This window comes from Dromaius novaehollandiae, chromosome 11 (genome assembly GCF_036370855.1).
Source record: "Dromaius novaehollandiae isolate bDroNov1 chromosome 11, bDroNov1.hap1, whole genome shotgun sequence".
Classification (NCBI taxonomy): domain Eukaryota; kingdom Metazoa; phylum Chordata; class Aves; order Casuariiformes; family Dromaiidae; genus Dromaius; species Dromaius novaehollandiae.
Genome location: NC_088108.1, coordinates 27,248,025 through 27,264,813, shown reverse-complemented (window position 1 = coordinate 27,264,813; position 16,789 = coordinate 27,248,025). Strand labels below are relative to the sequence as shown.

Here is a 16,789-nt window from a genome sequence, read left to right as displayed (position 1 = left end):
CCTTTTAGTAACAATTGCATGGCTTGTTGCATGAATGCAGCAGTTTTCCCTCCCTATTCACCTTCCTCCTTAGGAAAAAACACTGGTAAGACTTCACTGGCTTTTTTCATTCTCCATAATAAGACTCATTTTCTATCACATGCTAAACATCTCATTTCACTAACTCCTAACCTCAAACTGGACTAGCAGAAACTCTGGCATCTTCTATTGCCTCAACTATGGCTGACTACAGTCTACAAATATCACCTGACACAACATCCAGAACATATCCCAAACTCCAGCAGATGCCCAATTCCTCTGCTTTCAAGTAAAGGGATGTGATAAGCACCTAGGAGCTGAATTCCTAGGCACATACAAACATTCATGCACACCCAGCCTCATAGGCAAAATAAGGAGAAGCATAACAAAATCTGCTCACTTCACAATCCTGAATTTTAATCATTTTCATTTGCTTCCACACATTTGTTATAAGCTGCATGCACATGTTGATAAATTTTTCCAAGACATTATCACCAACAAAAAACACTGCTTATTTGTTCCCTTTTCATTTGAAATTGAGGTTGCCCAGCCCTTGATTTTTATGTATTTTATTAACAGGAAATGAAACTTGTGATGCAGGAAGTTTAGGGAAAAAGTATTAGAGCACTTATACGTACTGTTAAAATATCACTAATTCTTTGTGTTTAATAGTCATTGTTGAACTTTTATATCATTAATTGTTCTAATTACTCATGGTGCCTCCATGTAGATTTGGGCTTTCATAGCAGTGGATGAGCAATAACCTGTTGCACACTCTGTCATGTATTGCATATAGAAAGTACTTATCTCCCTTTAAAACTGCTACCAGATTATCCTATTCAATGTCATCCAATGTCTGCTGCATTTTGTCTTCTGAGAAACTGCAAACAATGCTGCCTATTCATCTTCTCTGTACTAGTCATGTTTTAGGACACTTTGCTCATATTTTCCCTTGTTCTCTTTTTTCCAAGCTGAGAAATTTAAATGCATTTAATCTGTTTTTGTACATTGGTGGTTTCAGGTCACTAATCATCTTTTACTACTCTTCTTTAGATCTTTCCTAGTTCTACTAAATCCTTTTAAGATGATACGCACATAAGGCATACATAAGAGGCAAGCACTCCCTGCGTTGTTGTAGTATCATCGTGTTTTCCTCTTATGTTTTAATTCCTTTCCCAATAGCTCCTAATGTTGTTTTTGAATGCTGGTGAATTATGAGCTGATACTTTCAGGAAGAAAAAGTACACACATTTGCTGAGTTGTAACAGCAAATTTAGGGCTTATGTCTTTATCTGTGTCTTTAATATTCCCCCCTGGCCCTGACAGATCACCTGCTCTTTTTTTTTTTGTTTTTATTTTTTGGGTTTTTTTGGTCTGTCTGCATTGCTTTTGGTCTGACATAGCATTGCCCTATTATTCATTATAAAATGATTCTCCTGCAACTCTGCAGTATCTGTATTACTGATTTACTCGGGAGGTGAAAACCTTTGTTATACATAGTTTTTACTATCCTTACTTGCCCTTCATACCTTTTAAGTTCTAAGGAAAGCACTTAATGAGTAACTACTGGATATCTGCAATAATGAGTGCTTGCTGGCATTTTAAAGATGAGCAGGTCATGTAAAAATATTCATGTTCATATCAAAGTAATTTGGGTATATGTAAGCAACCCTAGCCACAAGCTTAAGGAAAAGTATTTCATTTCTTTTGAATATTAAAAATGCAACAAAAAATAGAATAGAAAAGTTGATCTCAGAAAGAATATGCATTGTTGCAATATTATAATTGCCCAAGCTGTCGAGCTTGAAAGCTGTCAGCTTTCACTGTAATTAGAAAGTGTCTGTGTTTTATTGCGAGTGTACCACAGAAAGGCATACCGAGTACAGCATGATGAATTCACAGGACATTTCTTTTCATCCTTCTGCTCTTAGCATGGTAAAGTCCTTGATTTTAACCTAGCTTTAAGCTGTCTTTCTTTTTGTCTTAAGCAAAATCAAGAGACCTGTACAGCAGTCTACAGCTGTGAAGTTTCTAAAGAAGTTTGCATTTTCACTGCAGAAATTTAAGGCTCCACAAGCCACAGAGGATCAAAAACTGCTTGTTAAACCTATTTTTCAGAGAAAAAGATGAATAGGGAGATAAATAAGAACTGTTGTTGGTTCTTATACAGTGTCTCCCACTTCATATTCAGATTCCTTTGCATTTCTAAGGGTGTTATATTCATTCAGGTTTGCTTCTTCAGATCTGTTGTTTTTCATGGGCTCCATCAAATAGTTGTTTTCAGTAGAGGAGATGGGTTCTTCATAATAACCCGCACAGTCAAACTTTGAAGAAGACTCTGCTCTCATGGAGTTGTTATGGCTGAAATCAAAGTACAATATGAAAGAAGAGTTGCAACTAGAGTAGATAAAGCATCTCCCAGCTGAAGAGATTTTGAGACAGATTCTGATCTGACTCAGAGCTGTGTAAGTCTGGGCCACTGGGTTATAACGCTATCCTGAAGGAAAGCATCTTGTCCTTTGCTTCCAGATGAAGGATAATGTTGGACATTACAGCAACATTGCTGTAAATTCAGGGAGAGTTTCAGAGGTAGCAAAAGATACTTAAGCGACAAGAATTATGGTATCACTTTTTGGAATGACATAGCCAGACAACTACTCTTTGCAGAATAAAGATGTACAGAACAGCAGAGAAGTAAGTGGCCTGTATATTTTGGCTAGATTATTAGGCTTTTCAGCTTGTCTTGCATAGGTTAGAAGTAGAACAGGATTGCTGATGTTTGAGTTTAGAAATATAGCTAAAACATCCTGCCCCAGCTGTGATTAAAAGAGGCAAGCTCAGCCAAGGATATTTTGGGGATAACACCAGCATTTGATTCTTGCATCAGGAGTACTGGCTCTCTAGAAAGAGGGAAATTCCTGTTTTTGCACTTGGAAAAACACTGGGAATTTATCCTGGACAACAGTCTTCATTTGACATCATCAGGCCAAGGAGTAATTGAACAGTTCCCACTCATTTTTATGACTCTAATATTGCAAAGCAAAAGATCTCTCTTCCTACATTATATGTGGATGTGGGAAGCCCACAAAACATCCATAAGATGTACTACTGAGGTAACTTTTAATCTCCTCATCCATACTGCCAAAGTGATTTTTCATCTTGACAGCTAAGTGACAACAGTTTTTTCTGCTCTGATACAGTCCCCAAAGCCTCCTCAGAATGTTAGATAAAGCATTATACTCACTGTTTTACTTCAAAGACATGTGCTGGAAAAGAACAATCAAAAATGTGTATCAATAATTTGCATTTTTATTCTCAAATGAAAGTTACTATATCTTTCCTTGATAAGAGCAAGTGACTTCTGAAGACAGAATAAAAATGGAAAGCTTAAAGATTGTGTTAGGTGGGTGATGACTCCTATTCCCAGGATTCAGGTCAAGAAAATGGGGGAAAAAAAAAATATCCCAGCTGGAACACAACTGGGCCAAAATAATTTGCCCAAGGTCAAAGGTAAAGTTGAGTTTAGAACCAGAAGCTCCCAGTTCCCACACTTCTGTTATTCATTAGTTCAAAGCACAACTTTGGATTTCTTAAAAGGAAAAAAAAAAAAAAAAAAAAAGGAAGAAGTGGTATTTGATAACTAATACTAATTAATAGCAAGGAGCTGCAGAAAGGTAATTAAGGAAACAGAGGAACAGGAGAAAACTGTGGTCACTGGTATTTAAAGGAAAAAAAGCTTTCCGAACTCTGCTGTATTATTAGTGAGAAAAGATTTTAACAAAGTGTTTGGTCAGAAATCTTCTAATATTAGTACAGAAGACAAACATTCAATGAATTTATCTTACGCTTGAAGAATAAATAGGCAAGAAATTCACATCAAATAAGGAGAATTAACTACAACTACTAGTTTTTTTTCATCTAGATACTAACTGTGGAAAATATTAAACAGCAGTTGGTACAAACAGGTATTTTAAAACAGCAAGACAAGATTAACTTATTATCAAAAACCTTTAAAAAAATCTGACCAAGAAACTCTGTAGAGCATGTAGGTTTGGGAACTATGCAATGTGCATGAAGACCAGAGGAAAATAACCATCGTGTAAGCTTGATAGAGCAGAGAAAAATGCAGGAAAGAAGCTGAGTAACACTGACATTGCACTCTGATGAAAGAGACTATGATACACTCCTATTCAAATCAACATGTAGATGAATATTAAATAAGTTATTTAAATGAAGTATTTTCTACAGCAGAATTAACATCAAGCTGGCCTCCTCTGGCAGCCCCTTTTTTCTCCACAGTTTGTAGGAGTTGCACTGATACGGTGTCTGCTCAGAGGCAGCAAATATGAAATGCTTCTCTCTCATTTTGTTTCTATGGTCTAATTACCGAGTGCAACTAGTTCCAGTGGGCTCCAGCCAGTCAGTTACAGGCATGGTTCTCAGTGTCAAAAGGAGGCAGCTTTGGGCATCTGGAATTACTAGAAACCATGCCTGGGAAACACGTGAGACACTGAAGTGATTAGCAAAATACTCTAGATTCAGCCTTAAGTGGAAATCCGAGGAGATGGCTCCTGGGCCAGTTTGGCCCTTGCTGAAAGCTGCCTGCCCTCTGGTGTTCAGTCTCGAGCAGCAGCTCCAGGCAAACGCCAAGCATCACCCCACAGGGTCTAGATTCACTGTGGACTACCTAGACTGGCCAAAGCCCTTGGGAAATGATCACATCCCCAGGGCCGCAGTAAGCAGGAGCTGAGCAAGTCCAGAAAACAGCCTGAGAGTGCATAATGCGATTGCTGCCTTTCTAAAAAGGAGTATTTTGTCAGTGTCTGAAAGAGCCTCTTAGACTTAGGAGATTCCACCCCCCCCAATGAAAAAGGGACTTCTCTGCCCTTTACAGTCTCCCAGTTTTGCTCATGTATATTTCAATTAAGCACCTTCCTGTAGCAGCCCTGATACTTGAATCATGCAGTAACGAGTACAGTACCACACTCCTCCACAAAAGCCCTTAGGAGTAAAACCAAGCTGGGCATGCACAGCACATTCAAGTTTTCCAGAACACACTACTCACCATATTTGGGCTTTCTAATGCAAAGGATAATAGATAGGATAAGGAAAACGACAGCACCACAAACCACAGCGATCAGGATGACCAGGTACAAGGACAGGTGAGTCTTCTGGAGATCTAGAATGACAAAGCACAAGCCTTTCAAACAGAGAAACTCCCCTGGGCTGCAATAGCAGCAGCAGTTACACGATACTGACCATCTCCCCGAGGGCAAAAATGGGCTGGCTGCTCAGCCAGCCTTCCTAACGGGCAGGCAGTTATACTACCTGTTCTTGCCCCTGCTTTTCCCCACCCTAACATCACCTCAGTCATTTGGCTTTGAGTAGGTGCGTGTGTGTAAGCTAGACTTGCTGTTCATGCGTCTCACTGACACACCGGGACCATAAAGGCCACTGGCAGAAGTTCTTACTTGGAGATGCTCAGACTAACTGAGGCTGACAGAACCACTCCGAGCAGAGCTGGACAGAATAGTTACAACAAAAGCCATGAGATCTGGGGGCTCAGTCTATACCATCAGCCCCTTTCATCCACAGATACAGTTCAGCTGTTGGAGCTGTTTAAACCCACCATGGCACCGCAAAGCTAGATGTGCTACGAAAGATCTGCCTGAACTGAACACTGAGGCTTTTCTGCTCATCCAACTTTCACACAAAGAAAAGACCAGAATGGACAACTGTTTGGGAATGCAACAAGAACTCTGTGACCACTAATTATGAAACTGTATCTTTTCTTACATCCAGAATCTTTTCAAGGGCCATCATGAAACATTCACATCATAAAAAGCCATGACTAGGATAAGATACAGGAACAGGTCAATGCTTCAGGAATCTGGACACACTGAGAGCACCTTTTGCAGCCAGGATGCAGAACAGTATTTTGGGGGCTGAAGGGACTGATCGAGTGACCAGTTTGGGTCCCTGATCTCCTTCTCAGCTTTTGTTCTGTTCTCCACTTACCTTCAGTTGTATGATTCTTTCCTGGATTTTGTACATCATTCTCAGAAGTCATTACTGTTAGGGGCAGATCTGCAAAAACACATTGTCTCCATTACCTTTACAGTGCAGTGAAAATAGGCAAGCCCTAAAAGTGCTATATATAATGTGCACCTGCCACAGTGGTAGAGCCTCGTGAAGTCCAAGGGATTACTGAGGTACCTCTGAACACCAGCTCTGTTTGACACTTTTCTGTAAGAGAAGTCAAGAATTGTCAACATCTTTCCCTCAGTTTCTAGTTGCTGAAGATGATTCAAACAGCCTGCTGTGAGACTGGTGGCATACTATAAGTTCAGACAAAGCATTGCCCAAAAATATAGTTTCCACAAGCAAATCTACTCTATCCTAAGTCCAAATACCCACAATTCGTAAAGATAAACCACACAAACTACAAGCCTCCTTCAAAACAACTGTCCTTAGTAATTTGGACCATTTCCGGACAGGGTTTGAAGCAATTTTTATCATCTGTAATCTACCAGTAGAATTACTACTACTCTGCCTCCCACTTCAGTGGTTTTCACTCAAGACCAGAAAAAAAACAAGCAAAAAGCCCTTTAAGAGAGGGGAAAAGAGAACAAATTCTAGAATATCCTATCTGGTCTACAGGTTAAGAAGTGGTATTTCCAGCAGCCCTCAGACACATACAAATTCATTCAGACAGAAAGCTGAAGCAAAAGCAACAAAAATATTAAGTACCTTTTCACCAGCAGCAGAATACAATACTAAGTGCTCGCATTAAACCTCCAACTTGACACTTTTCTTTGCTATTAACACAAACACAAGTGCAAGGAGCTTAGTGGAAGTTAATGGCAAAGAAAGTTATCTCCCCCTGAAAGACCCCTGTTGTTGGGGGCAGAGTTTGAGGGCCTACTGAGGTACTTGTGAGCACCAGCCATGAGTTATTGGGCTGTTTCTCCAAGGACAATCCTACTTTAGGCTGGCTGACATATATGGAGGGATGGGGTGGAAGTGCACTTAAAAAAACCCCACCAAACCAAAAGCGCAAAACCCACAAAGATGACAAGGTGGTCCAATGCCCCAAATCCTTACCCGACAACCCCCATAGACCATGGAAATTGTAAGTTTGGTCTCTCTACAGCCATCCTTGAGAATACAGGCTCAAAACGCTGCCAGCCTAAAACCAGCCCAAAGGATGGAGCAGTTTGTGGCAACACATAAAAACACACGTATAAATACAACTAAACACACCACTTCAGTCTCTTATTAGACCTCAGAAAGGATGGGATATAAACCCCGTACAAGCAAGCAAAAAGCCCTGCACAGACTGGAGAGTTAGGAAAGCAGGATGCTTTGTATTCAGAGACAGCTGGATTAAAACTGAGGCAAACAGACTAAAAATAATATTTTGTCAAGAGTGTGTTCACCAGCAACAAAACCCATTATAAAATGCTGGTGTTAACCCTCCTGTTGACTCCTTGTTCTTGCTGTCAGCTATAACTGCTTAAACTCCTCACCTGTGGTTGTGTGGTGTCTCTCCGGGGTTCCCACATCACTCACAAAAGCTGCTGTTGTTGTGGGCAGATCTGCAAGTTGAACAAGAGTGACAGGCAAAAAAGGAGTTTGACCATGGTTTCTTTTGCTGCAGTAATACAGGAGACTTTTTCCATGTGACCTATAAGACAGTGAAAAACCAACCAACCATCTAGAGGACAAGTAGGGGACTGGCTGCTAGCAGTGTTAGAAAGCAGTCATAATTAATTCCTATTCCTTTGCTGTACACTCTTTTGCACTCATGTGCAACTGTTCCAAAAATCACAACTCATATTCAGCATTAATTGTCTGATCTGTGTACAGAAAGAGGAGACTGTTTGCCTTGATCATTTCCTGCAGCTGAGATGACGAGCTCTGGTTTGGGGACTCACCTCTCACCGTCAGCTCCACGGCATCGCTCCGCTGGGCAACGCCTGCCCCAACCCTGTTCTCTGCTTCGCAGTAGTATTTCCCCGAGTCGGAGGGTCGCACGCTGTCAAACGTGAGCTCAGCCTGGCTGCTCAGCTGCCGAGCTTTTCCTCCCGGCTCTCCCAGGAACCAGCGGTAGCTGATGGGTGGGGATCCGCTGGCCACGCAGGTCAGGCTGGTCCTGGCTCCTGCTGGGACCATCAGTCCCAGCTCACCAGCCCTGATGACGGGCTTAGTCACTGCAACTGAAAGACAAGCAGCTTGGGCTCAGGTCACGCTGGCCTTGGCTGGTTTAGAAGTCTTCCCTGCGCTCCGTGGCAGTTCACTTGCCAGGTCTAAGCCCTTTCCCAGAAGGAACAGAGGCACCACTGTCATGTCTCCTCTCTGCCCAGATTAAGCTCAGCTCTCCTGTCCCTACAGACAGCTTTACACCAGTTATGCCGCCCATTGAAACTCCTACACTGAAGACCTTTTCTGCTGTGTTGATGCCATCTCCATTCCTCTATAAATCATCACTGCCCAAATAAAGGGAATTCTGGGGTGTACAATGATATTTGGTCAAAGAACAATGCAATATCTAGTCATTTCCTTTCTGCTGCATATCCCATAGAAATATCGGGCAATTGGATACAAAGAGAGTCAGGGACAAATTAGTAAGTGAGAGGCCACAAAACTTTCCCCCATCCCTGAACCAGACAGTGCAGTATCATGGGCCCTAATTCCCTTCCCTGACCCATTTCTCGCTTCTCAGAGGAGTCAGACTCCATTCAGCCAAATGATCCTGTACTGGAAGCAAGCGATCACTGGCTGTGTAGTCTATTAAATGGTTAAATACTGTCTGAATGACAAAGACTTCCACTCTAGCACAGGTTCCTTTTTGGATTTACCTTTAACTACCTCAACTCTGGTGGTGATCTCTTTTGTTATCAGACTGTTGTTGCTGGCTCTCCAGGTGACTTGGCAGGTGTAGGTTCCCCTATCGGAGATTTCAAGTTTCAAAATATGAAGAGACACATCCCCTGGAGAGTTCTTCAGGACACTGACCCTATCTCTGTATTCGGACAGTAGAACGTGATCACCAGAGTGGTCCCTCCGAAAGATAGCACCCGACCTTTGGTCGTGTACCACAGTCCAAGTAAGCGTTTCCTGCACAAAGTCCTTCACAGGCACATAGCTACAGGGCAAGATGGTAGATCCCTTCCACACTCCTTTAATTTCATTGGGGCCAGCCAGGTCCAGAAAAGCTGCAAGAAAAATAGGGAAAGGAAAGAAAATCCAGGAAAACCCAGGCAAAAAAAACTCCACCACTGTGGTGAAGGTAACTCCCGGATCATGAAACAATGGTGAGAGCGTCAGCAAGTGGAATTCACCAAGTCACAAACACTGGCAGTCAATATAGAGTGAAGGAATGTCTTTCAGGGTATGGGCTAACAAAGGAGCAGCTTGGTGTGAAGAAGACAGCTGATTGCGAGAAAAACTGAAATACAGCACGTGTGCTGAATTTGGCTCTTGTGCTCTCTCTGGTGTAAACCTCAGCCTCAGGCAGAGCATGAGATCAGAATTAGTAGAAGGTTTAAACTTGAGAGAAGCGGTTTGTCTCCAAATCTAAGTCCCACAGCTCCCCAGTCACACTTAGCATTTATCCTTCTGTCACTTAATTTTACTTTCAGGGATTTCCTGGGAAGCACTGCATGTTAACAGCAAATCATGATGCAGTTTTTATGCTTCTTCTTCTTCCCTACTGTCTAAACAATAATTCTTTGCTTTTCCTTACTACCCTGAATTTAAGCAACTTGAACAATAGAGAAAAGTCTAGAACTCTTCAAATTTTGCCATTAAAGAAAAAAAAGCTTCCCTAAATCATTTTCCTTACTGTTAGGGGTGAACCTATACTTCCACAGACGCTTTTCCAGACAACATCAGCCTTTACCTCTCCTCCTTGTTTCCAAACCTCCCCTTTGCTGGTGCCATCCTACAGATGATAGAGGCACATCTAAGGTCAAGATGAAGGGCTCTATGAATCTAACCTCAGATGCCAGGTTCTCTCTTCTTCATGCAAGTGGAGAAGAAGTAGACCAGGATCTGACACAGATGAACTGCGTGTCTGGCTGTATCTCTAGCCTTGTGATTACAACAATTTATCTTTTTCCTTGCCACTGTTGAGTTTTAACAGCTATTCATGCTTCTCTTCACAGTGAGCTTTTTGGAAGCTGACATGCCAGCTAGAGCAGGGACTCTCCCAGGACCTTGGGCTCCAGCTCAAGGAACATCGGAGCTAACCAGATGTCTAATGCTGTGCTGCTTGCTATGTTCTTTGAAAGAACTCATTATGTTAGATCTGAGAGCTTTGTACGGGCAGCATTTTCACACACTTCATGCACCCTTACACTCTGTAGCCACTAGATTTGAAACAACTGAATACAAAACCAGAAGGATGCAAAGAAGTTGGCTTTTTTGGCCATATTTCTGCTCCTGAAGCCCCTGTACGAACATTCACCTACACACACCTGTGTCAGAGAAGGAGTTTCCTCTGAACATAAGAACTTTTTCATTACTCACCATTGCAGAAAAGAAGAGGACTCATAAGCACAGCAGTTCTCACCAGCATTCCCATCCTCTCCAGGACTGGGGCTTCTTCTTCCCTTGAAGTAAAACAGACCTGCTCTCTCAAGGCCAGGGAGTAAATCAGCACCACTTCCCTTTCTTTATTCACTTTGTCATCTAAAATCCAGAACAGCTGCTGATTGTTTTTTCCTTCCTCTTTTTTTCACAAAACAAGTGTGTTTTAGTGATGGCTGTCAGAGGTGTGAGCAGAGGACAAAAAGAAGAAAGATTAAGAGTTATTTCTACTCTAGACCATATTTCCTACTGAGTTTGCTTTTCCCCTCCATTTTTTAAACTCCATTTTGAAATAACCATTTCCTTTGTCTTGTTTCTTTCTTTTCCTGAGCACCTCTCTCTTCTTCTTTCCCTCCTTGCATTGCTTTCTAAATAAAAAATTTTAATATACATGTTACATATAACAAGGTCTGATAGAGCATTATTAACTAAAATTAGGAGAAGCAAATAGTCCTTACTATTCATTTTCTCATCAGCTTTTCTATAGAACTAACCATTGTGGTTTAAATTAATATTCATCAACCTCACCCCCTAAATCTTTACATTACCACTGTGAAACAAAAGATATCATACTAACCCCACATAAGAGGTGGGGAATTTAGAAATAGAAATCTGAAAACAAATCATTTCCAGAAACTGCAAGTAACTGGTTTGACTATCTCACTCTTTATCACAGATTGATTCTTCTTTCTCACATAGCAATTTAGTTGTTTTGTTGAATAATTGGTTAACTGAATTCAATTAACAATACAGATTAGGGACATATGCACCTGTATTTCCCTATGGACTACTTTGAAAACAGGTAAACAATGATATGCCTAGAAAGAAAAAAAAGGAAAAAAAGTCTCTGAGGCTATGAAATCATGATTTCTTAACTTTCATGGAATGTAGTGAGCATTGGATCTGTCTAGGAGAAATATCTACTCTCTACTGAAGTATAATCTTCAAGAGACTTTACCTACCTATTTCTCTTTTCTATAGCTCCACATTTTTCTTACCTTCTTCATGACATAAATCTCTTAGGCTTAATGCTTCATTGTATTCAGTTAAATTGATGTAAGCACTTTGCTATTATTATGTCCATATTCAACCTCCAGTCCTTAAAGGCAAGTAGCTAGACTAATAAAACACAGTCAACAAAATCTTAGACCATATACTAAAATACAATTCCCTTGAATGATAGTAAGACAATATTTACATCTGTACTTGATGCCAGAGCAATCAGTTCTGCACACCTGATTCTGAAGTACTGGAAATATGGGGAAAATTTGCTTGTTGTAGTCTTATATATAGCTTAAAGACAGCTCCACCTATATTATCATTTATGGGCAGCTTAATTAGGTTGTTATGTAATTTTACATTGAAAATGGGAGATTTGTGTATACAGACCTGGGCCTCAGATATTACCCCGTTCCTTTTTCTTTCATGGTTTTTACTTTCAGTATGATTGCTTTTACATGCATGCTTATTCTAGAGTCATTGCTAGTTCATTCTGCATAATAATGGTGCTTAAAAGCATATGTGCATATATATAATGTTTTGACTATTTGTTATTAATATTGATCTAATTATGGCAATGTTATTGGTATGAGTTTGAATTTGGTTCTTTTCAGGTTATAATATTTTGATCTATGTTTCCCTGAAGACTGTGATTTTACTACACACAGGTGTCAGTTTTCCGACTCTGGATTCTCCTCGCCTTTATTTGGATAAAAAAGTCTTTATAACCTGTTGTAGTCACAGCCTGGAGAAGCATCAGTTCAACTCATTTCTTACAGTCCACTACATTTGCAGTTTTAACTAAAGAGGACACCTAGCCAACCTAAAGCCTAAATACTTCTGCAAATGTCCTACTTGAAAAAAATCAAAAATGTTTGTTAGTTACCAAGAGATTTTTGGGACCTGCTTTCACATGCTGCTTCTTTGCAGCCCTGTATTTCCTGCATCAGAAGTTTTCCATGAGACACAATTCCAATCTGCACTCACTGAGACTGAGAGGAAGAAATTGTTTGTGCTGGTTGCAGTGTTCGCATACTTCTTGGTTCGAAAAAAGAAGAGAAAAGAACACCTTAAGTTCAAACGAATGAAACTGCTTCCATGGCTGGCTGGGCAGGAAGGCAAAAGCATAGCTTGACTCAAACTAAGTCATAAGGGAACCTACCGCTAGCAGTGTATGTGCCATCCTTGAAACTGTTAGACTGAGAACTACCACTGCTTGATGAAAAAAAGGCATGTGTGTACATATACAGACATATATACATTTGTGGTTATTGGGGATACGGGCAGGAGAAATCTCTCAGGTCCTTTATATGATGCAACTTAAGTACAGACACCTGTACACAGAGATGAAGCTTGGTAGTAGTCATGTCTCTTGCTTCTGCTTGGGAGAACTGTAATCACACAGATATTGTTTTTCAAAACAGCAATCCTTTTTTAGGAGACAGCAACGTATTTTTAGCAGGAACTGGATGAGGTGGCATCATACAGTCCAGGAAAGACTGGTATCAAATTAAGTTACTGAAAACATGGAAGACCATCATGAGCTGAGCTCTCTCTCTCTGGATGAACTTTCAGAAGAGGATTTATCTAACTTTTATTGGACTGTGGTATTTCTCTTCAAGCAGCTGAGGACATCTCATAGGCATCGCATGGCTTGTTATCCTTGCCTTTGCAAGTCACAGGACTAACTCCTATTCTGGAGGGCTCTGTGTGAGGAAGCACAAAGCAATATGAGGTAACATATGGATGGCTAAGGTGCAGCAGGCAGGGTAGAGTGCTAGTCTGAAAGAGTACAAAAACTGATGATGAAAGGAGCATGTGATGGGCACTTTTTGTTTGTTCACACTGTGCTTGTCATGCCTGGGTGTGTTCTGTAAGTTCTTACCACACTGAAGTCAAGGAAAATGGATCCTTCCTTCCCCAGCTACTGCGATACAGCACACTAAAACTAGAAGCAAGCGGCACTGGCCCTGGGCATTGACGACAGAGAAGGAAGGAAACTTGCATTACAATGAAGCAACTATGGGCGTTGGTAAAACTAACTTGTTCTGCATCAGGTTGCAGGGGTGAAGTGCTCTTAACCGGAAGACCATTGTACATCATGAGTTAGTATTTCACGTAACAGCTGACCTGAGTAGGCACAGGCCTGTGCTGAACTACACATATCACTTCTCCCCAGGACAAACTCAGCTGGCTAATTGTAAGGCAGGAGCATGTAGGCAGCTCCCACTTGGCACCTGGCAATGACACCACCAAGCTGTCCTTGTCTTTTATCTTGAAGTGAAGCAGCATGAAGAAGCAACCTTCTTTTTCTCAACAGTAGAAATAATGAATGGAGTTGTTTACTTCTAAGAAAATACTATAAAAAACTCTAAAGATAAAGTGAACCTCAGCATGAATGGGATCTGCACAGCATGCCATGCCCTGACTAGAGGTCCATCTATTGCTTTACAACTCGGGGTTCCCAGCATCTGAAGGGACTTAAGACTATCTGTGCTATCCCCCTTTTCCTTCTCATGTTATCTGTAATAAATGGTATTTTAATCAATACGTTATGGACTCAATGCCCTTCTTACTAGGATCTATAAAAAAACTTACACTGATACACTATAAGTGATAAGGCACAGCTTCCTAGTGAGTAAGTTTGCTTGTCACATACATGGAAACCTCCCTCTGCTATGACAATGTTTATTTGCACAAACACAAAAAGGTAAGGAAACATGTCCATTGCATCCAGAATTCTTCTGTTTCAAAACACTCCCCCTCCAAAATTTAGGAGTCATTCCATTCAACATGGCAACTGTTCTCCATCCTGACAATCACAGAACTTTTGTTATTCACTAATTTTGTTCATGCAATACCTAGCAAGGTCTTAGTAGGTTAATACCATGTCATATTTCTGTTCAGTACTGGTGAGCATTGTCTGTGCATTCTCAGTTCCCATGCTGAATACAAGACAGACCTGTAATCTCAGCTTTTCCCCTAGGATTCACCTTTCCACCTTCAGCACTGTTGGCCATGAACAATCATTCAGATACTACCGACAATGTGTCAAACATCTGAACATCCCAACACTGCATAAGCAACCTAGTATTGTTTGCTCTGGGGTATCTCCCTATGCCTTCCTTTTGAGTAACGTTCTTAAGTATGGTTTCAGGCTGAGACAATTTCCTCAGGACTCCCAGAATAAGCAAAAAGAGTTCCAGCATCATATCTCAGTTTTTGCACGTTAAGGGACCTTTTGCAGAAATGAAAGCCCGTTCAGTAACCACAGCCCGATTGTGTTTTTGTCCTCACAACAGCCTCAAGAACAATTTTGCTGGGTGCGCAGAACCTCCTTTGACCTGCAGCAGCCCTGATATCTCAGACCTTATTAAAAAAAAAAAAAAGAAGTAGTAGTGGTCAGGAGGCGAGATGTTTAGGACAGGTTGCTGTTGATGAACAACCATATCCAAGAAAAAGTCCACTTTCTATGCCAACTATAATTTCCAAGTGACTTGTCTATTGGCTCTATTCACAGCCAAATTCCAGCATGGTTTTCACAGAACAAATATAGTCCTTTATAATAAATATTTATATTTTACGGCTAAGATAATGGTTTCAGTCATTACAAAAGTCCCAGCATAGTCCTTCCTTATTTATCAAGCAATAATGCAGAAATTTAAGAAAATGCAGGCTTCATCCCAGCTTGAGAGAGGAAAAACAATGCTCCAGTTTGATTACATCACAAGGTCTTTGAGATAATTGACACAGAAGTGCAAAAGTACTGGATCAGTTAAGGACATTAACCTCCTTTCTGCCCAGATGTCCCAATGGCTGATCTTAAGTTCCTCATAACCCCAGCCAAGCTCTGGGAAGAAGGGCCTATTTAAGGTTACAGCATCACTAAAAGAATCATTATCCTATACCCTATGGCAATCTGAAGTAATTTTGAAAATAGTATCTACCATAGTAGATACTACCATAGAATTTTTCATTCCAAGAACTTCCTCCCTCCACCCCCCCAATTCAAATGCTTCCCTTTATTTAAAATTTCTTATTCTCCTGATTTTTCCTAGGCATTGACATTTTCACTCAGCACAGCTTCAACAAACAGTGTGCAGAAAGATATGCTAGTAATTTAGTCCTTCATCACACTGTAGACACAGGATGGGATTATGTTATTCCTGCTACTTGCAAGAGGAAACTAGTTTCCACAAAAGAGGTCTTGGAAAAAAAAAAGCAGGAAATGCTTCTGCAGGTCTTATCAGCCTCTTTCATCTCTTTGCTTTTTGGAAACGGTGTCTCAAGACAGAACTTGATTTTTTCTGGATTAAAAAACAAAGAGCTAGGGAGTTCTACAAAATCCACTGAAAAGGATGCAACTTTACAACTTCTCCGTTCGCCTGCCCATCATTCAAACACCCATACACAAAGGGACTGACACGAGACATCTGCTTGAATACAGGGCTCTTCAAGATCAACAGCAAATTAAGCACCAAGGAGCTTGTGGCACCCAAAAAACTTCTGCACACCTACCAACTTAATGCCATTTCATCCTCCAGGATTTTCTCACAGAGCCCCATCGTCCACTCTGAATTATTAAAGGGACCGGATATTTCCTACACCGTGACAGTGCAGCTGACAGCATCCAGGTTTTTCCACTAAGTTTTGTTCAAATTCTTTTTGTCCTACCTTTCATCTTGCTCTCCCTTTCACTTCCCATGTATTCACTTCAGTTGATTTGTGTCTGTGTGGCCCTCCTATATTGTTCAGGGGATGGCTGTGCTGTATCTCTTCTAGTATCAAGAATACTTGCTCCTTCGTAACAGCAGTAACATTTGTTTTGCTGAGCCTGGGGCACGGTGATGATCTTTACTCCAGCACCTGTTTGAAATTAAAAATACAGCAGGTTCCTAAAGTGTCTGAAAAGATAGAATTGCCATTTTACAGCACACAATCCATCCGACTTTCAGTTGTCAACTGTGGAGCCTTCTACTACAAGTTCTCTTCTCAGTAACATCACAATACAGTGTTTTGGGCTTTTACACCACTACCTCAGAAAACCACTTAATATTAAGTCCCCTCACTGCTTGGATCTGAAGGCTGGTACCCAGCAAGCTACCCACATATAGGCAATGCACAAACTCTCAAATTCAACCTGGCCCTACACTGTCAGTGGCAGTCAGTCCCATTCCCA

The 16,789-nt window shown here is 40.9% G+C and overlaps 1 protein-coding gene across 2 annotated transcripts; it reads right to left on the bottom strand.

The window, feature by feature from the left end:
* Nucleotides 1-414: 414 nt before the first annotated feature.
* LOC112980857 (V-set and immunoglobulin domain-containing protein 4-like) lies at nucleotides 415-16,578 on the bottom strand. Of its 2 annotated transcripts, XM_064518499.1 has the most exons (10): nucleotides 16,285-16,578; nucleotides 10,552-10,787; nucleotides 8,880-9,236; nucleotides 7,956-8,237; nucleotides 7,548-7,616; nucleotides 6,187-6,264; nucleotides 6,037-6,105; nucleotides 5,084-5,197; nucleotides 3,263-3,284; nucleotides 415-2,379 (listed from the first exon to the last, which is right to left on the bottom strand). In XM_064518499.1, the coding sequence occupies exons 2-10, from the start codon at nucleotides 10,604-10,606 to the stop codon at nucleotides 2,181-2,183; spliced, it is 1,245 nt and encodes a 414-aa protein (XP_064374569.1). In that variant the 5' UTR covers nucleotides 10,607-10,787; nucleotides 16,285-16,578; the 3' UTR covers nucleotides 415-2,180. The 2 variants fall into 2 exon arrangements, with proteins under 2 accessions (XP_064374569.1, XP_064374568.1); XM_064518498.1 differs by lacking the exon at nucleotides 16,285-16,578 and having other exon boundaries at nucleotides 10,552-15,607.
* Nucleotides 16,579-16,789: the final 211 nt, after the last annotated feature.

Bases quoted from the DNA above. Each gene is read 5' to 3' on its own strand.
- LOC112980857 (XM_064518499.1), bottom strand. From the start codon at position 10,606: ATGGGAATGCTGGTGAGAACTGCTGTGCTTATGAGTCCTCTTCTTTTC. The intron at 7,617-7,955 runs GTGAGTCCCCAA...TTCAACTTGCAG, and splicing joins CGTGGAGCTGACGGTGAGAG to ATCTGCCCACAACAACAGCA. The intron at 3,285-5,083 runs GTGAGTAGTGTG...GTTCTTTTCCAG, and splicing joins CATTAGAAAGCCCAAATATG to CACATGTCTTTGAAGTAAAA.